This window comes from Branchiostoma floridae, chromosome 6 (genome assembly GCF_000003815.2).
Source record: "Branchiostoma floridae strain S238N-H82 chromosome 6, Bfl_VNyyK, whole genome shotgun sequence".
Lineage (NCBI taxonomy): Eukaryota > Metazoa > Chordata > Leptocardii > Amphioxiformes > Branchiostomatidae > Branchiostoma > Branchiostoma floridae.
In genome coordinates this window covers 16,986,489-16,998,685 of record NC_049984.1, presented here as the reverse complement: position 1 = coordinate 16,998,685, position 12,197 = coordinate 16,986,489, and the positions used below count along the sequence as shown (strand labels likewise).

The 12,197-nt window shown below is 42.3% G+C and overlaps 1 protein-coding gene across 7 annotated transcripts in view; it reads left to right on the top strand.

Moving 5' to 3' along the window:
* LOC118416988 (protein MTSS 1-like) overlaps positions 1–12,197 on the top strand; it is a 50,820-nt gene extending 38,623 nt beyond the window's left edge. The window contains exons 7-14 of one of the 7 annotated variants that reach the window (XM_035822291.1): positions 1,527–1,601; positions 3,218–3,253; positions 4,267–4,838; positions 6,631–6,744; positions 7,421–7,465; positions 7,941–8,340; positions 8,595–8,867; positions 9,211–12,197. In XM_035822291.1, coding sequence (XP_035678184.1) covers positions 1,527–1,601; positions 3,218–3,253; positions 4,267–4,838; positions 6,631–6,744; positions 7,421–7,465; positions 7,941–8,340; positions 8,595–8,867; positions 9,211–9,803 — 2,108 coding nt within the window. In that variant the 3' untranslated portion in view covers positions 9,804–12,197. The remainder of the gene's footprint in view (positions 1–1,526; positions 1,602–3,217; positions 3,254–4,266; positions 4,839–6,630; positions 6,745–7,420; positions 7,466–7,940; positions 8,341–8,594; positions 8,868–9,210) is intronic. The other 6 variants (XM_035822298.1, XM_035822293.1, XM_035822296.1 and 3 more) reach the window with 6 other exon arrangements.

The following is a 12,197-nucleotide window of genomic DNA, read 5'->3' as shown; positions in this document are numbered from 1 at the left end:
ATTACTTTTTTTTTATTTCGAGTCAAGAATGATCCTGAATACAGTTTTTAGATCTAGGATCCTGCTTGGTCAGATGATTCGAAATCATCAGCATAGCTAGGCCAGTAGTCTATTGTTGGTGTGCCAGCAGGTGCCATTGTTTGTTCACAGATCAGTCTCTGGTGTATTTGTTATTGTTGAACATTTCCCAAAGGGCCACTAGACTTTCACGTCTGAAAGACATGCTCTAGATGGTGGCTCCAAAAATCTTTTAAAAAATCAACACCGATATTCTTTAATCTTTAGAATATCATAAGCATGCTCCAAAGTTTTGTTGGTTTGAATTACAGATATACAAAATGCTAAAGATTAAACTAAAAGATTAAACCATTAAACCGTTGGTCATATTCATGTTACAAAGAAAGCAACTTGAACAAGACACAGGTGCACCCAGCTGTTGGCTGTGAACTTTTCTCTCAGTCCTGTTGGCTCTGTTAAGTCTTCAATGTCTCCCGCAAGGGCAGTTAAGAGAATACATACATAAATCAAAAGTTACTGCAATTATAGCTGGAACTTCCCTCCATGCCCTTGCAACAACCTCCGTCCCCGATGGCTCTTTAGGATGCTGTGCGGAGAGGGCAAGCCAGGGGCGGAATGGGCCCATCTGTCTCTGACTGCGCCTGATGGGGCCGTGCAATTGGATGGCACAGAGAAAATCCCTGCGATACATGTGCTATTCCATCTCACGTTTGATGGCTTCCAAGTTGAATATAGACTGGACAGTAGGATACCTTCCAAGTTGACAGTAAACCCTAAGAAGGGAATAAAAAAAAGGCGCTAGGAGGTCCATTATCAAACTTGACCTTTCTTTTCCCAAACTCTACCCACATACTAAATATCATATGGATCATGCATTGATAACTTCTCAAGTTATACTTGCGATAGACAGACATGCGCACAGACAAACGGTACCAAAAACATAACCTTCTTGGCAAAGGTAATGAATTTCTCTTAGAATGGAAGGAGGATAAAACATAGGCTGGAAAAAAATTAAAATCCTTCCAAGGGTGTTTGAATTTCATACTTTGAAACTGATATTAGATTATCTTTTGCGGAAGCCCCCCTTGGTTTGCCTCCCATAATTCTGTCTGGGTCTCCAGACTAGTAGTTCAACCCTGTAGTGCATGGGGTTGAGAATGTGATGGATCCATCTGTAAAGGTGGATCCGACAAATTACGGTCACCACCGCTTCAGCAGGAGGAAATGGGAAGGGCAGGGGTGGCTGGGGCTGTAATCTGGAGGAGTGGACCAGGCTGTGGTGTCCCATGAATAAGGGCAGACTTACTGCTACGCAATGGGGTAATGCAGGCAAAGAAATAAGTATTATGGCACTCCAAGAATCATGAAATTTCATTTAAAAAAGTACATCTTTCGTATGTAAAGACTAAGAGATAGTGCATTACAGGTATAGATGTAAAAGCTGGAATATATATATCAAAATATGTTGTTGTCCTTTTGTAACTTGTTAATGATTTTTTTTATAATAGAGTACAAGAAAGCCAGACAAGACATCAAGAAGAAATCTGCTGACACTTTAAGATTGCAGAAGAAGGCCAAGAAAGGTAAAGAAAATTTTTGTGGAAGAGCTCTGATTTCTCTGTACCATTTTCATTATATTAACACAATTTACTATTGCATTCCTTGATAGCTCTTTATGAATCCTCAAGAAGCATGTTTGGTGTTAGATTGATGCTAATGTTTCTATTGTCTTTTGTTTGTTTGAAATTTTTGTCTTCTCTATTTTGAATCCAAAAAAGATTTCATTTCAGGAGGTGCCATTTTGCCACCAAAGTATAGTCTGTGTTGCGACTTAAAATAGACATACATGTAAATGGTCCAATAATTTGAATAAAAGAAGAACACGTCCAAACTCTACTATACATTTGTAGTATTGGGAACTAGACAGGTTTTCCTTTGTACTCTTTTCACAACCATCACACAATGCTTCCTACTTCTGTACCTGCTTCACTTGTACCGCTGTGTCTTACCTCTTTCAAAGACATGTTCCACCAGATGCTCTGTTGTCCAACATTTCAATAGAACTTTTTTGTAGACGCTCCCCAACTGATTATAGGTCTACAACTCGAAGAAGAAAATACCACAAGAATACTTAAAAACACAAAAATGCTATGGACGCTTGGGCTAGGGAAATGCAAATAGGGACACCAATATGGCACTATGGCAGTCAGCACCTGTCTGTTTCATAGATGCAGAAGATGTATAAAAACACTAAATGCCTTGGCCTTAGCTGGTGGAACTTGTCTTACAAAGAGTGTGCTGTCCTTGTGCAACCTTGCTGTTCACTCCTGTCATGACTGTTTCCAGCTACCTTTTGTTTAAAGTTTGTTCTGCCTTTGTTTACAAATGAGTTCACTTGGCATGGAGATACAACACTCGAAAATAGAAGTCATATTTCACAGAGATGACAAATGGAGGTGGTTGTAGGGTCAAGAAGTTCAGTGGAATGTTTATAAATCTTATAATTTATGCGTGCTTTTTTTTACACTATGTGTATATAGACATTGACGTATGTGTGCTTGAATTGGTACTTACACATTGTAACAAACACATTCATGTCTTCCTGATTTACAACAACAGACTTTGATGTTTTGCATGCTTCACGCTTTTACAACTGATTGTTTCCAAATCCCTTGAACTGTGATCTGTCTGCAAGTCCTCTGACATCAACCCAAAGACATGCACTTAATGAAGACCATGCTTCTAGCTATGACCTCACCAAAGCTTTAGTCTGGATTTTTCTGTACAATCAAAACACTGTTGTATTGAAACATCACGGAGAAAACAAAGTGATGGCAGGGTATCGGGACTTTGCTAATCTTTTTCAAGAAAATAATGATTGTTTCTTGGTTGAAAGATATCGGTTATGTTTGGATGAATATTCAAACAAGTAGAAGATTATCCCTTTGATAAATGTCTAAATGTTGCTATATAGGATACAGCAATACTTGTTGCATTACACAACATTTAGTTTTCTTCTGCATGACTCTCATGCATTCATTGGCTTTGCTGTCCACTTTTTGTACATGAACATTTAACATGCACAACTTTTCAACCTTAATGCTGTATGCCTACAGAGCATTTGCACTTTCTGAAATTTTCTCTTTTTTAAAACTGCCAAGTAAAACTTGTTTCTCCTTTGTTTAATTCTCATACCTAGCACATAACATGCACTTCAACCAAGCTTGCTTGTTGGGTAAGTTGGTTTATCCAGAATGTGTGCCTCCTGTCAGAAGTCAGTGGTACTGCACCTTTGCCCCAGTCAGCATCCATGTCACTGCACATTTTCCGTGTGTTGTTTGCATGAGGAATTTTAATGGTCATGCCATTTGACAGATGGAAGTAATATGTCCTGTTTCTGTTTCTTTCATGTTCTTGCATCTGTGGTATTCCTTGGTAAGTCAATCAAAGTTGACTGCTTGCCTGTGCGATCCACCTATCCCACATTTCACTGCATCGCTGCACTCCTCTCCTGGCCTGGTATCCATCCTATTCTAGCTCCAGTACGCTTTTCTGATCGCTGTCCCTGCCTAATAGCCTGGTTGAATACTCACCTAAATTATAAGCAAGAGCTCTTATTGGCTTGGAGTCCTATAGTTCTTAGTAGCAGCATGCTAACGGGATTGAACAAGCATTTTGAAGTTCGATCTCAGTTGCACTGTTACCAAGAAATTTTCCATGTCTGAACATTTTAAAGGGCAAGATGTTTAAAAAGGAACTGGTGCTAGACTGTTTTGCAAGGAGGTGATCAAATGGGTGAATCGGAGCTAGAAGAGAATGGATACCAGGCCACCTCTTTTCCCTTGCTTCTTGCACGTCTTGTGGTGTTGGATTAATAATTTACTGGAATTGTTTTTATTTCCAATACTTCATGGTTAAGCTGAACTTTGTTTGAATCTCCTTGTTTTATTTCTTGCTTTTTTTTCATTCCTTCGCGTACATAAAAAGCAGGCCCTGGCCTTGAAAAAAGAGCAAAAAATTTGATGTTGATCTATGGTCATTGATCGATATGTACAAAAGTCAGTTGCTATGTGTTGTTTTGATGAAACATCCACTTAAAGCTATGCTGTGTTTGGTATAACTCCGGTATAACTTTGGTTGGCCAAGTTTTCCTTGCTTTTCTTGTCTTTGAGTGCTGTAAGACTTGTTTCTTCATGTTACATCTACAGATGTACATTAGAATGTGTATCTCTTATTGTTTGGTTGCAGGTAAAGCGGATGTGCAAACGCAGCTAGACACTGCCCTACAGGGGGTCAATGAACTGTACCAGGCGTTAGAGGAAGCCGAGAAGAACGCTGTTCGGAACGCGCTGATCACGGAGAGAAGCCGTTTCTGCGTGTTTGTGTCGTGCATGCAGCCCGTGGTGGAGGAGGAGCTGGGCATGCTGGAGGAGATCACACACCTGCAGTCTGTGCTGGACGACATGGTCAAGATGTCTGCCCAGCCGTACCAGCTGCCGCCCGCCAGCGAGCAGGTCATAACGGACTTGATGAGCGGGGAGAGCACGCCGTGGGGGCAGTTCCACACCCCGCCCAGCTCCCCCAGCTCTATCGGATCCCGCAAGTCGTCCATGTGCAGCCTGAGCAGTATTAACAGCTCGGATTCGCGGTCGTCTGGGTCTCCATCGGCGCACTTCCGCTACCGCAGTCTGTCACAGCCGCCGCCGCCCCCAATGAGGTTGTCGAGCGTTTCGTCACACGATTCTGGGTTCATGTCGCAGGACACGTTGTTCCTAAGACCGCCGTCACCTTCGAACTTCAGCGACTCTAGTGCCAACCAGGTAAGCTTTCTGTCCAGTGAGTTGGAGAACGAAGTTTTAGGTGAAGTTTCTTCATCCATTTAGTTTTGGGACCAAATGATGATCAGTTTCAGATTACCTTTTGGTTTTTAGAGACTCAGTAATGTAGGGGCTACTGTGGGTAACTGAACATAGATGTGGTGGTCAAGAAGAATACACAAATTCGGGAGAAAGAATATCCTGCGCTTGCCAGCAAATGTCAGCTTACTGTAAAGGGGGAAATATTTGCAAGGATTTAATTTGCAGTGGCGAGAAATTGGAGTTGTCACGTTCAAACTGCAGGGTTTTACTGTAAAGAGGAATGTTCACTGTGGTTTGTGGTTAAGGGGTCACTGAAAAACGCAACCTTAAAACCACCGCAAACATTTCTCCTTTTTCAGTATCATATCCCCACTGTTTCTTCAGTAACCTTCTAGATACAGGAAACCATATTGATGGGAGAAAGCTTTTCAGTCCAAACGGTAATGGGACACCTGAGGATACTGTACTGAGCTTAGATATTGTGATTTTTTGTCACATGTGATTGATGAGTGATTTCAATCGGAGAAATCAATTCAAGGCAGAATTCTAATCAGTCAACGAGAATCAATAATTGTAAAGTTTATCTCCCATTGGGACCGTACCCATGTGTGATGGGGTGTTTTCAATTCAGTTATATCATGTGGACTGAACTTTCCTGAATGTAACATTTTACTTCGGTTGATTTTGTTCTATTGAATGTTTGAACCCTGGCATCTGTAGGTGAAGTACACATCAAGTTCAAAAGGGGTTAAAAATGGTGGTAGGGAGACTCAGACTATTAGAAAACTCAAAACAGAATTTCAGAATCTGTGACAGTAAGCAAGGTTTCATCTACAGAACCTGGCAGCCTCCAAACCAACAGTCTCTACTAATATCCCAACATCAACTATAGTCGTGTAACCTCCTAATGTACATGTGTGCATAATGCTTTAATAAAGGCTCACCCTGATATACTACTTATTTAACCCTTCTTTGGCATGCTGAATCGTTTTGAAATAAATGGTAAGTAAGTTGTGCATGGATACATTTTGTGTCTCCATCCATTCAATACTTTTCTTTTTCATTTTATTCACAGTTTTTGATATTAAAGATCATCCTACTGTAACCACCCTTTTCTGTTGATCATAAACTTATCACTTTGTTTTGTATCATTTCCATTGTGAATGTTGTCTAACCTTGATGCTATTCTAGTATATAGAGCGTATTTTACCTACGTGATGTTGATTTCCATATCTATCGAAAGGATTTTTGTTGCAATGAAGAGGGTGTCAAAGACCTAAATACTGTTGGCAATATTGATGTCCTCATGTACACTTCAATAAATTGCATTTCTGGGCATATAGAGCTCCAGATATTTTGAGATGTAAATCATTTCAGTTTGGCCATGTTAATTTGATTAAATGGATGGGACCCCAAAACTTCTGCAAATTTGCGATTTAGAAAAAAGTTTGGCATTGACTTTGGCATTCTATGACTTAAGTACATTGTAGCTGTTTTTTTATATTCTTGCAGTCTATTACGCTCATTTTGCAGCTGCTTTTTGCGACTTACAGTACGGTTGGAAATGTTTTTATTCTGGAAACGGATGGAAATGCATGTGCAGATGTCATCTATGTATACTAGTAATCAAATCAACTTGACCTTATTCAATGAAATGCAAAATGGGACACCAATATTGCAGCAGACCCACCAATAACATCAGGTGAATACGCTCTATATAGAATCACCCCCTCCCTCGTAACCCCTAATCCAGGCTGCCACTCTGCAGAGAAGGAACACATGGAACACGTGGGGGCATGGGTCAATGGGGTCCACAGTGGAAAGGAGAAGAAAACCTCTGTCGGGGGTGTTCGCTGGTGTGAGCGAGGTTCGTTTAGCGGACGGAACGTCCCTATAGCTTCAAGCACAGTTTGGGTGGCAAGGGGAAATTAGTCGAAGCTCGTGAACATAACGTAATGCTATCCTATCACACACGCACATCCCTGGTTTCCATGGTAACTAACAACATCATGTTGATTGATTTCCACTGAGTTAATCACTCATCAATCATTTGTGAGATTTTGTTGTAATTTTCATGCACTCTCTAATGTGACTCTCCCAATTAAATCATGTTACATAGGGCTAGGGGGGCTTGTTGTAATGTCCAGCCCCCCTATAAGGATGCAACACAAGTTGAGGTGTACATTGATTGGTTCACTATCTAATCAATCTTGATGTACATGTAACACTGTTGATAAAGATAAGGCAATAGATACCTGCAATACTTCTCTTCTTCAGTAGAGGGCCACATTAGTCTTCTTCCTTGGTTTTCTGCTGTAGAGCAATCTCTAACTCATTCTCTCACATATAATGCTGAGAGAAATTTTGAATATCTGGATTTAGCAGTTGCCCAAACTTGCTGGTATAGACTCAGAAAGTTGGCAAATTAAATCCAGCTCTTTCAACAAGAATCCAGGTTGGAAACCTAATGTGGCCAACGAGCATGAGTCTACCTGTGTGCACATGTACACACTCTCTTCTTCTCTCTTCCTCTCCTCCTATAGATGTCAGAAAATCCAGTAAAGTACCTTGAGGCAGTCCTCTCACAGGTAGAACTCTCAGGCTTTCTCTTTCTCTGCACTGTGCTCCCTTCAGACATGACAGAAGTGTCAAAACTAGTGCTGTAAAATTACTGAGACCTCTAACAATATATAAAAGACATACATTTGTACACAATATAGCCAAACCAAGTCAAGATTGGACATGTGAAACTTTTACAGTGGAACTTCACTGTAATACAACAACAGGCTATCAGAATTTACCTTTGCCATTGTCTTCAAAATTCAATGCTTACTAACATACAAATCATCAACACTTCTGCACAGCACTTAACTGTACAAGTATGTGCTCTGCTTATACAGACTGTGCTCTGGTGGGAGTTAAGTAAATTCTGCAGTGCTTTGATCTTTCCTTCTCCATTTATGGTACATGTAGATAACTGTCGCTTTGATTGTAATAACAGCTTTGCTGAATTTTTACTGATTGCTGTGACAGTTTTCATATAACTGTTTTCTTGTATTCCAGATGACTGTTGCAATTGAGGAAAATGAGCCGCCGCCGCCTCCACCTCCTGTTCTCGGACACATACACTCCTCCAGCGAACACACCCCCTCGTCAACAACCTCCCCCTCCCCTACCTCTCCTCTACCCCCTCCTCTTGCCAACACATGGACGCCACCCCCCTCCTCGCCCGGACTCAACCCCCCTCTCGCTGGCTGGAGCAACTCCCTGCCATCCTCCCCTGGGTTGACCCCCCCTGCGACGAGCATGTGGGGGGGACATGCCACGGGTAGCCTCCCCCTGGCTCCGGTGAACAAGCCCCCCCTTCCTGAGAAGCCCATGGTGACAGTCAAGGCACAGAAGTCCGACTCAGGATTTGTCAGCTCGTTGGTGCCTGATTTCAATGCACCAGCTCCAGAACAAGGTAGGTTTACACACTGACTGTCACACTGCAAATCTTTCGAAGGAGTACAACAACTAGTAATAAGATGGAAAACTGTTTTAAGAAATCAAAGTGTGAAGCCGGACTATAATAAATAAAAATCAAAGTTTTCCTTCTCCAGACTAAGCAGAAAAGTGCTTTGTTGAAGTTCAAAATAAAGATAACCGGCTCTTTTGCTGCCCTGATAAACAATCAACATAGCTTAACATAGCTATCCCTGTTTTCTCTCCCATCAGTTATTCCCCAGCCAGTATATGTGAACGTCAATGACCTGGGTTGCATCGCAGCCGCCCAGAGAAACCGCAACTCCATCGTGACCACCACGGCGGGGAGCCAGTCTCCGACAACCACGTCATCGTCGAGTGGAGGGTCGGACGGTGACGGCTCGCTGGCGCTGGCCCTGTCACGTACCCTCAGCTCTCACCAGAGCCGCTCCAGTCTGGGCTCCAGTGGGTACAACACACAGACAACAACCCCATCCTGCTCCGAGGACACTATCTCTACACAAGGTAGGTACAACACTCCCTCTAAAACCTCATATTCCTGGGAGATATGGACAGTCTCTATGCTTGACTCTAATCTACAAGCTCTGTGCTGAATTGCAGTTCTCTTATTTTAGTTCTCTGTACCTGTAGCTATGTATGTTGCTTTGTTGCACTTAGTATTGCAAGCTTTCCTTTCTCTGTGCATTGATTAAAGGTGTAAATAACTCTCTTTATTGGTTGAGCACACTTGTCTGTGACTTTCTGTTCTGCTGTCCCACTGACTACTGATTTGGAGGTATCTGTCTTGCACTCTGTCTTTATGTTTGCTGGGTGGTCACTGTAGCACCTCTCTCTTCTGTGTTTGCAGAGTCTGATTACTCCTCTATAGGGGGTGAGGATGTAGAAGGAGATTTTGACAAGTCCTCTACGATCCCTCGCAGCGGGGATTTCAGCTGTGCGTACCGGCCGACCTCCACACCCAAGCGACCTGCCTCCACCGCCGGAATCCCTATGGTAGTGCCGGCGGGCCAGGTGCAGGTGACCCCCGGGGGGGTGGCGCGGCGCTCCAGCAGCATGTGTGGCCCGCGGCCCCCACCCCCGGTGCGACGGAGCTGCTCCACCCCCAGCGCGGCACTTCTCAACCGATTGGCTGCAGCCCAGGCCCAGTTCCCCCTGCCGCCGCACCCCGCGATGGAAGGGGGATTGGCCCAGGAGCCAATCAAAGAAGTCGGCGGCGGTGACCCCGTACGAGACACGACACCCTCCTCATCTGCAACCTCCACCCCGACCAGACCGGCGCTACACAGAACAGCCTCGCTGACGTCCGCGAGTCCTCCCGACACGGGGGCCGCCATGACTGTTCCCGACATACGCGACTCCCTCCTAGAAGCCATTAAGAGGGGGGTCAAGTTGAGACCTGTGTCCGCCGTCAACGACAGATCAGCTCCGAAGGTCACCTAGTGGCACAGCTAAGGCACTGATGTATAGATACTGTATTGCTGGGCAATGTAATAATGACATGAGGAAAGCGAACATAGAACAGAGTACCTACATAATGTATTGCACTAGCGTAGTGAAAGTAGGGATAGTGAAAGTGTAGAATTGAACTGTTGTGGTCTGAGGTTTGGTTCTTTTTTCTTTGTATTTCTTTTTTTTTCCTTGTCGGTATTAGTTTTCATGATATTTCTAATGCTGTAAACTTGTGATGTTATGTATGTAAGTACAGAGTTTTAAAGGTAGATACTTGCTTTATATAGCTGTATGTATGGATGGATGCTTTTGAAGCATGTTGTAGTCAAACATGCTGTCTTGCATTAAGTATCAACTACAGCAATGGTAATAACTTTTATTTCTAATGTAGAAAGGTAAAAAGTGAACCATATATATTATGATTGTTCTGTGCAAACTGGTGGGCCAATAGTGCCCACCTGTGTCTATGAGATGTAAAATACTGGTGCTGTATGTATTTCCTTGTCAACAGATGAAGAATTGTCAGTGGTAACTTTAGGGAGACGCAGGATTCAGACACAGTGAACTTGTGCTGTTGCTTCCCATTTTTACAGTACCCTGTTGGATTCCAAAGTCTTTTGTAACATACTCTAGTACATAACCGAAGAGCTGAAAAATCACTCTTAAATCCCACTATGTATTTGTATATTGTCAAATTACATAAGTCTGTTATTCTTCTCAATCTGAGAACAATGGAATAGGATATAAAAATGTGTCAACCAACTAGAGGTCTTCATTTTAAACTGATCCCCAAATTGTGTCAACCAATCAGAGCTCTTGATTTTATACTGTATCATTGGTCCCAGAGTTGTGTCAACCAATCAGAGTTTTTGATTTTATACTGTATCATTGATCTCTGAATTGTGTCAACCAACCAGAGCTTTTGATTTTAGACAGTGCCATTTGATGTGGTTCTTTCAGCGCTCAGAAATGTTGCTGATGTAGTATGAAAGTATGTTTACTTCTTACAAAGATGTTTAAAACATTGTATTGAAGTCAGCCAGTTCCTGTAATAGCATGTACAGCACTGGGTAATGACCTGTGTATCACTGCAAAAGTCTCCCTTCTGTTGTCCACTAGTCTCAGTGAAAGACAAGATCTCTTTTTAATATGATATTATTTTATGTCGTACAGTAGTAGCTAAGAGAGTGAAAGAAAATAATTACACTCAAACGGTTTGTCAGTATTTTCTTGTTTCCGCTGATTACATGCTAATGTACATGTATATATAAATGTCTGCACAGTGAAATTACATACGTGTAGCTGCTTTCAGGAGCACCAGTTGTCAGTAGGGTATTCATGTACACAGAAATCAGACTGTAGCAGGCATGGCAAGACACACATATACAGAAGGTTGTATTGAGAAAGCTGGTATCCTTAGGGTCATATGACACATACAGTCCTGGATGCTGCCTCTTGCAAAGCAGAGGGCAGAATATCAAGTAAGGTCTGATACCTGTCATATTGTCCTAAGGGCAATATTTTGTTCGCTGTATTGCACAAATTGTTCTGAACTGTTTGTGGCACAGAAAGACAGTAGATGACTAATATCTGAAATGAGGACGCTTACTGGTAGTTAAACTAGGAATGATCCAGACCTTTTGGGCCAGTATGCTCATTCATAAAATCTGTGCAATCCTGGTGAGCTCTAGCCTGTTGTCCATCCCATTCTAGTTCTGTTCCCTCCTACAATCGCTTCCCTGCTGTATAGTCTGACATCCGTCAATAGAGAAACAGTTGGAATTTGAATGATGGCCTAAAATATAGGCAAAAGTTTTGATTGGCTCTGAGTTAAATGGTCCTCGTAATGTCATCATAATGGAGTTTGAGCTGGCATTTGGATGTGCGATCCAGATTTCTCATATTCTAAAAGATGTTTGATTCCTGTAAAACAAGAAGTAAGGACCAAAGATGTAAGTAGGGGCATGGCAGACTGTTCTGTGTGGAAGCTATTGTCGGAGCAAACTAGAGCTAGACTAGGATGCCTGTTTGTGCAAGTAGTCCTAAATACAGAGATGTAACGGACTAGTGTACAGAGGTTGTAGCCAGGTAATATGATAGACATGTGCAAAACAAATCTGTACACAGAGCTGTAGTGTTAGTTGCACTAGGAATGGCCAAGGCAGACTGTGAACATACAAGAATGAATGAACTGTAGATAAGTATGTACCAGGCCCATAATGTGTCTTTCTGGGGTGTCTGTAAGAGTTTTCTGTGCTGTGTACTCATATGTTGCAGCCCTATATCTATAGTACTAGTGCCAGAAGAGACTGCTGTGTAACGTAGAGGTGCTCAATGTTCAGGTAGCTTGGAACAGGTTTTTATAAAGGATCATGATTCTAGAAA